Source organism: Scomber japonicus, chromosome 6 (genome assembly GCF_027409825.1).
Source record: "Scomber japonicus isolate fScoJap1 chromosome 6, fScoJap1.pri, whole genome shotgun sequence".
Taxonomy (NCBI): Eukaryota; Metazoa; Chordata; class Actinopteri; order Scombriformes; family Scombridae; genus Scomber; species Scomber japonicus.
This window is the reverse complement of record NC_070583.1, coordinates 14,513,247-14,522,000: the sequence shown is the minus strand read 5'-3', so window position 1 is coordinate 14,522,000 and position 8,754 is coordinate 14,513,247. Positions and strand designations below refer to the sequence as shown.

General features: G+C 39.3%; 1 protein-coding gene across 7 annotated transcripts in view; it reads right to left on the bottom strand.

Annotated features, from left to right (window-relative positions):
* Positions 1-1,661: 1,661 nt before the first annotated feature.
* dscamb (Down syndrome cell adhesion molecule b) overlaps positions 1,662-8,754 on the bottom strand; it is a 132,517-nt gene continuing 125,424 nt past the window's right edge. For 2 of the 7 annotated variants that reach the window (XM_053320415.1, XM_053320416.1), the window contains exon 33: positions 1,662-2,215. In XM_053320415.1, the coding sequence (XP_053176390.1) occupies positions 1,662-2,215 (554 nt within the window). The remainder of the gene's footprint in view (positions 2,216-8,754) is intronic. The other 5 variants (XM_053320420.1, XM_053320421.1, XM_053320417.1 and 2 more) reach the window with 5 other exon arrangements.

The following is an 8,754-nucleotide window of genomic DNA, read 5'->3' as shown; positions in this document are numbered from 1 at the left end:
ACTGAGATAAACCTGATAACATCACTAGGGGTTGTTTTCTAAGACATTATACAGCTGTCACAAGCTAAAGCTAAAATTATTACTAAAATAATTGGTGGATTCAAAAAAAGACAGTGATGGTGAATTAAAAAATCATCATTAGAAATTCATCACTTGCATTCATTAGAATCAGAAACCGTACTTCAAAAAGGTTATTATGAAATAAACTAAATGCCAAATCTCAGCACAATTCTTGCTGGCAAATCATTCAGTCCCCACTCTCCATGATGTATCTGAGTTTGACACTTGAAGGTTGTTTTCATATTCATCTGCTGAAAGCTTCCCTGTGCTCATTAAATCTCAGTTTAAAGTTTGTACCTATGAGCATGATTTGTGATATCAAAACTAGTTAGGAGCTAATCATGGTCCAGTAAAACCAGTTCCATAAGTATGAAGTGAAAACTTTGAATCATCCAGTGCACACACACACTGAGCGTTGACATCTTGTTTCCAGCAGTTAAACTTTTAAAATGTGAAAAACCACATTGGATAAAAACATATTACCCAAAACAGAATAAATAATTATCAAGATTCCAACATGGTCCCTTTCAGCCCTTAATGAGGAACAAAGTAACTTTGCTGAACTAGTGTGTTTTTATGCAAATGACAAGTCTCAGCAGGACGTATTAGATGAATGTAGGATACAGAAAATGGAACAGAAGAAAGCAGAAAGAAGGAGGAGGAAGAGAGAAACAGTCATGAACAATAAGGGATGTTGGACTCGAGCCATACAAATCAAAGTCAGATGTGTGCAAACATGACTAAGGACTTTATTAACCAAATCATTTTCCCCGTAATATCCACAAATAAAAGTGATCTCTTTATATATATTCACATTGTATAATTTCATAGTGTGACAAAAAAAATCTTTTTTTTTTCTTTTTTTTTTGGATTTCCAGCCATTCCTATTAATTGTCATTTGATCAATCGCCATGCAGTCGTCACAAAGGTTGAAAAACATTACGATTGGTCAGCATTGGCGGTCGTGTCCGACGTCACTTCTTCTCCTCTATTGGCTCTTCGTAGTGCTAAAAAACCCCATCGGTTCCCCAATCACAGATTTCATCACACTTCAACAATAAAATAAAAATAAATTAAGAAAGCAATGTTCTCCAGTGCTCCCGAGTCCTCTTCTCTTACCCTTAATGTTTTTAGATATTTTCTTTTTTATATAATAATAATAGTAATAATAATAATGACTATAATTGTCCTTGATATAAATTCAATAGTATTTTTTCTCTTTTTCAAATTTTAAATAAATCATTTTGGCAATCCTCATATGTTGTCACTTTAGAATAAAAGAATACTCAAGTAGAAAATAAAAATTGTGAGAGAAAATTCGTCAGAAGAGGAGCGAGGTGTGAGAGAATGAAAAGAGTGAAAGCAACAGAGAGGAGCGAGAGAGGAAAGTAAGAAAAGAGTGAGAGAAAGAAAGAAAGGCAGACTCAAAAGAAAAGCATCCACTTCAGACGCATGTCAGAAACGGCTCTATATACAACATTTTCTGTTGTGGAAAACTATCCATCCTGTGCCTGTCGTCTTTCTCTTGTCCTTCCTCCAACCTCCAGCAGTGTGTCTGCAGTAGTCCCGTAGTCTGGAGCAGTCTGGTGTGTGTCCCAGTGTTATACCAGTGTGTAAGACTTGGCATAGGGGTTGTTGCTTTGTTTCAGGTGTCCTCTGGAGTCCAGCAGTGACTCCTGGGAGGTGCTGAGCTTGGCAGCCTGTGCTTGGGCCAGGTCTCCTGAGGAGGGGACCTCTGCCCGGACCTCACCCCGAGCCTCTCCCCTCTCCCGGACATCCCTGTGGGGAAGAGTGGAGGCAGTTCCTGGCTGCCACTGCTGCACCTCCCTGGGTGAGGGCACTTCCATAGGGGTGGGCTCCATGGGAGGGGGCCTCTTCAGGGTACGGCTCCTCTGGGGCTCCAGGCAGGTCTGACCCATGGCTCCTCCTCCTCCTGCACCTCCTCCTCCTCTTGTTTCTCCTGTAGCACCAGCACCACCTCCACTCACTCCTGCACCTCCACCACCTCCTCCTCCTCCTCCTCCTCCTCCTCCTCCTCCACTGCTGCTGCTGCCACTGCTGCTGCTGACCCCTCCACCTCGGGCTGCCAGTGGCACGCCACGATTCAACAGGAAGTCCATACGGAGGTAAGGTGGCAAATGGACCAGCTCTCCTCCTGAAAGGAAACACACAAGATAAACATGTGACAATTAAGATTCAATTAAATGACAGTGTGTCTCTACATACACCAACATATCAGAGTAAATACTTAATGGCGGTTCACAATGACATGTTAGTAAACAGTATAAACACCCTGCTAATACAGAGCTACATTAGTTACATTAGCATTGATTTGAATTTATGTTTCTAGCTGCCTAACAAATATCATAGAATAGAAGAGAATAGAAAGACTAGAAAATACACTATTGTCATGTCCTGCATGAAAATTGTCTTTGGTCTCACTGGTAAGAATAGTATATAAAACACATATAGTACATAAAATAAACACATTCATTCCATTACACATAGACATATGTCCGTGAGATGGACACAGCACATCACATGTGCCCCCTCCCTCCGTCCCTCCGTTCCTCCCTCCCTCCCAGCCCCCACACTCGCTGTGGGCGGTCAGTTAGGAAGTGCTTGATCCAGTGCACCAAATCCCCATCCACCCCTAAGTCAGTAAGTCTTTGTAGGAATATGACTTGCATTGTGTTAAAGGCTGCAGTAAAATCAACAAATAAAATCTGAACATAAGTATTGGTGTTTTGCAAATGTTTGGAGACCACGTTAACCATGGTGAGAGTGGCATCCTCAGTTCCTCTATGAGGCTTACAAGCAAACTGTAGAGGGTCAAGATGCAGGTTCAGGGATGCAGTAAGGTGTTTGGTTACAACCCTCTCCATACATTTGGCTAAAACAGGGGCGGAAGTCATTAAATTCTTTGGCTCCAGGCTTCTTTGGTATAGACTTGATAATTGATGACTTCCACATATCCAGCACAGTACAGGTGGTCAATAGGAGTTGAAATAAATTAGTAAAAACTGATGCTAGTTCAGTGGCACATGCCTTCAGGACCCTTCCACAGAGGCCATCAGGTCCAGGTGCTTTCTGGGGATTGATTTTTGACAGACATTGTTTAACTTCCTCCTCTGACAGCTGAATTGTGGTGGTTTGGGGTATATTGGTGCAGACCCCATTGCTTTTCCCTTTGCTATCAGCAGAGTCGAACCTTCCATAGAAGTTATTAAGTACATTTAAGAAGGGGAGGTCCATAGTAGTATCCTCTTATTTTTTGGAGTCTCTGCCCATCATTTTATTGAGTCCTTCCCATGCTTGTTTAAGGTTGCTTGTGCAGAACTGTTCCTCCACTTTGTTTTTAAAATCAATTTTAGCTTTCTGTATCTTCGCCATGAGCTCCTTCCTTCTGTCTCTGACCTTCTCAGTATCACCCCTGAGGAAAGCCCTCTTTTTATCATTAAGGCACAGGGCTTATTATTGGGAAATATTCAGACTCTTTTGGTTTCAATTGCAGATTCCTCACAGAACTGTATATATGAGATGATACAGTCTGTTAGCTCATGGAGGTCTCTGCATGAGTCGAAAAATAAGTCCCAATGTGTGGTTTCACTGCTAAAGGCTCCACTATGTTCTCCAACTAGTTGCTACTGTAACTGTTAGTTTTTGCGGTTGAAACAAAGTTGATGGGAATGAAAGTGAACCAATACAGTAAAGCTGCAGGCAATAAAAAAATTAACTAAAAGATGCTAAGATTCTCAGTAGAGCTGAGGGAAACTGCACAGATGGGTGATCATTTTCATTTCACATTACACAAAAAAATTGGGAAAAATTGTGTCATTGCTTTGCGGTTAATACTAATACTTTTATAAACCCTGTCTCTAAAAATGACTGGATTGTGTTATTTTAAATGAAAAATTAACAGAAGTCTTTTTTTAAAATCATATCAGATAAGCAAATTTTTCTGACTGTAAGAAATACCCAGTAAACCACAACAGGCTTTGTGGTAATATTCAGGACACTGTCTGCTCGCTTCCAGAGTTAGTGTAGTGGTTCTCTGGGATCCCCACTGGGAACACTGTGTGCTCTTGACAGGTTCTGACTTTTCTCCAGTCTCCATTTTAATAATTTCTTCTCTTAAAAATAATGTCATGGAGAGCTGAAAATCTTATTTATTCACATTCACACTGTTACATTAGTTCACCTCAGGGATTCTGGGATTATGATTTATATTACTATTATTCTAATGTAATACTAATCTTCACCAAGTGTGAATCTATCTGATTTAATCATCGCTATCAGGAAAGATGTGCATAACATAATGGAATAGGAGGCTGAATTTCGCAATGTAATCATGCCTATCACTATCAGGGAATGATATGCATGATGATTTGTTATTTTTTCTGTGATAAGCAGAATAGTGGATCTACATCCTCCTAACCTGCCTGCACACAATATACAGTATGTTCATACTGTTCTTGCATTTGACAGCTTTGGATCCTCCTCTCCACAGGAGGTTCAGTGATATTGAAGCAGAAGAAGAGCTGATTCTTATTAGGAAACAGAATAACATGTAATGCCTGTAGCAAAACAAACCAGGTCAGATTTAATACATTAACTGAGTGATAAACTATGATTACAAGCTGTCTCTTCAAGCTCTGAGTCATTTTCTGACGTGTTAGATGAGAGGAAGAGAAAGACAAAGTGATTCAGTTCTGTGAGTTTATAACACCTCTTCTGCTATTGTTAGTGTATTCCTTTTACTGACCGGATTACATATATAATAGACAAGGGTGTTGGGTTGCCACATCTAATGGACTGCACTGGAGTTTCAGCACTTAATGAGTGAACGATCCGTCTGTATTACTTCATGACTACTGAAGTGTTCACTTCGCATTTATCTTTCAGAGATCAACAGGTGCTTACAGGTGTACGATTCGTTGCTAAAATAACCTTTCAACACATCATTCAACACGCTCTCTTTCCCCCACAAGCTGACACATTCACATGGACACGACCCACACGCGCACAGACGTAAGCATATATTGTATGTGCACACACACACACACTCCCTGGCAGCTACTCAGCATTAATGTCAGCACAGCTAAGGCTGTCTCTGCAGATTCAGTCCAACATGTGACCTTGAAGAATGGATTTCAGGGTTCACATGGAGAATGAATAATTCACTGTGTTTTATAATAAGCCCTATTAGTGCCAGCAAAGATGATGAATGGCTAGGAGTGTTAATTGAATTAAATATAGATTTAAGCGTTTCTGAGGGGGCTCATTAGAAATGTAGTTTGAAAATTCATCAGCCTGTAAATTACAGATCGTACAGTAATGGGAAGGAATACAACAGCAACGCTCCGCCAAGTCATTAATCTGTGTAAGTGTCTGTTGCATCCTTGGCTCAGTATGCACTGCTGTGAAGGGTGATGTTTTAATATTATCCAACCCTTATTTCTATATTGTCGGTGTCATTCTGTCTGACACACACACACACACACACACACACACACACACACACACACACGTACACATAACATATTTACAAGCCTATCATAATTACCGGCACTGCTGTAAAAGTTTATGAGCAAAGTACTGTGGAACATGCTGTAATGGGACACAGGCACAATTGATTTGCTCATATGAGGCACTGAAGAAGAAGAAGAAGAAGAAGAAGAAGAAGAAGAAGAAGAAGAAGAAGAAGAAGAAGAAGAAGAAGAAGAAGAAGAAGAAGAAGAAGAAGAAGAAGAAGAAGAAGAAGAAGAAGAAGAAGAAGAAGAGCACAAATGAATAAACTGTTACTCTCATAACAGCTCTGTCAGGTGAAGCAGGTCAAATGAGATGAGTAGGAAAGACAGAGGGATGAGTGAGCAGCTGTCCTTCTACCTTTGACCTTTGCAATGGACAGGTGAGGTCAGCTCAGGTCAGTCAGATGTAATAGAGACAGAGATGGGGTTGAAATTGGGTCATTCACTAGCTGTCACTCAAACTGGCCTCTGCAATGGGTCTAGGTTTCAATGGACCAATACTGCAATACACACTACTTTGAGTGTATCCACTATTACAGCTGACTGTGAAGGTGAAAGTGTTTCAGTGTATGCTACTGTATATGGCAAAAGTACTTTTGTGTACTTTTGGTGTGGGATTATTTTAAAGTTTTTTTAGGCTCTGCTTTTTGTTTTCTTTGTTTTTGGTTTGATTTTTTTGAGGGAAATCATAATGCTGCACTGCAGATGAAAGGGTTCCCTTGTAATGATGAATCACCATAGAAATACCATCTGAATCCACAGCTTAATGGATCATTTTCACATCTTTCAGCTCAGTATTTTAGCTTAATGCACCTCAACTCACCATCAACCTAGTTTCTTGCTGTGACAGGAAGTTGTTTTCAGGAGTTGGCAGAGACTAAAACAACGCAGAAAGAATACTGTAAATTTGTTGGATGGCCAGAGACATGACTTTCCATAAATGCTGATGTTTTATTAGCTTTATAAGGTGATAACAAGTCAATAATATGTTTAGAGCTTGTTTCGCTTACCCAATTTGGCCAAAAATTTAAATTAATGTTGCTTTAATGCTGCAAGATGCAATGATATTTTAGACAATAGAGTTTTGTGGCGATATTTTAAGGAAGACTCTTTCCTGTTTCACAAAACAATGTACCCATCAAAAAAAGCATATGAATGATTTTCCTAGTTGGTAAAAGTGGAACAACTTGACTGTCCTATGCAGAGTCACCCTCAAACACCTCTGGGATTTACTGAAACATGCACATTAGTGGCCAACCTTGCTAATGTTCTTGTGGCTGAATGGGGGCAAATCCAAAACAATCCAAATTATTGTAGAAACTTTTTACAGAAGAGAGGAGGCTGTTGTAGCAGCATATTTATGTCCAAGGTTTCAGAATGAGGTACTCAACAATCATGTATATAATGGATCGGTTAACATGAAAGAAACAACAGTTTCACATGTGGAACCAAATCATGACAGTATGGATATTTATTGGTTCATCTTTATTTGTAAAACACTTTATATTATAATATACATGCTTATTATCCTTTAAGACCTTCTTTGTTTATGAGACAAGACTTAAGATACTGTGATTAAAATAAATTTAAATGTATTAATTTTAAATTAATTTTAAAATTCAACTGACCCTCATTGTATCGTCCTATTACTGTGGTTAATTGTCAGGGTTGCTGCAGGTCACTGTTGATAGTATGCTTCTAAGAAAAACAAATCTTTTAACATTTTACAGTCTATTGAGTGTAGCATCAGCTGAAATACATTAAGGTTTAATGAAAATGTATACAGTAAAAGACATTTATGTTTCTATTTAAATGCACATTGCTACTTTTGTGCAATGTTAAAATACAACTTATTAAAAATAGAGTACATTTCATAAGGAAATGGCAGCAGCCACACAGCTTGATACTTAAGTATGAACTGTATCTCTCAATGTAACAGATACCAGACTCCAGCAATCAGCAATGCCACACCAGCTTGAAAGGCTAAAAGGTTGGTATTACACTGAGCGGTCTCTGCAGTGGCAGTTAAGTGGTGTTTTGTACTGAATGACAATAGCTTTAGATTAGCCTAACAGATAGCCTTTACTTGCCCTCTCTCCCTGGTGAACTGGTGATATGAGTCTGCCGTCCTGTGCACAAATGTTTAAAACGTAATGAGGCCTGAAACTTAAGAGGCAGATCTGATTGCCTCAACTATTGCCTGGTCCAACTCAGGATTCAGAGACAGTGTACCTTTACACACACACACACACACACACACACACACACACAGACACACACACAAACACACAAACACACAAACATGGACCTCATCCCCTTGGACAGGACACCTCCAACAACGCAAATTATCCCCAGACACACTATGACATGACAGCAGAAGGGTTGATGGATGGGCTGTGTACATGTGTCAGAGAGAAGGGTGTCTGTCTGTCTGTCTGAGTGACTGTGGTTCTGTGTGAGGTCAGCCACCCATCAACATGCTGTGCCAGATCTCTAATTGATTTGGAGGACTACCGGGAGGGGCTGAGGTTCATGTAAGGTAAGACTACAACCTGAGAGGAGAGCACAGCGCACCAGGATCCCCAAACTGCAGATGCAATCAAAAGCCTTTGAGACAGAGATGGTTTCAAAAATGAGATCATTTACTGTACTAGCAAAAATGTTTTCTGTTTTCTACAATAAAGTTCATCCCTCGGGTGGTATTGGGAAAACTGCATCTCGTAATCCTTGTTCATTATGTGTGATGGGCTTATTTATTGTCTTAATGCACTAAATATTATTTAATTAGACTAAACTGTATGTTGCAGTAATATAACAACTAACAGGAGACACTACTTGATTGAAACCTGCAAATAAAGCAAATAAAAGAATAAACTAATTGATTGCTAATGTTTTACAAACCAAATTGTTTAGATTTTAATCAACCTTAACATGTCCCTATGTTAATGTATTTAAGTGTATGTATTTAAATTCCTCTGAAGGGACCTTAAACCGGTTTGCTGTAGAACGTGAACATAAAAGGTTGATTATGGTTTTGATTGAATCAGTGGGAAAGGTACCTTGAGATAACTTTTGTTGTAGTTTGGCACTACATTAAAAAAAAAATTTAATTGACTATATGTTATTGGAAAGGAAAACGGATGAAGAAGCTGCTCAATGCCTA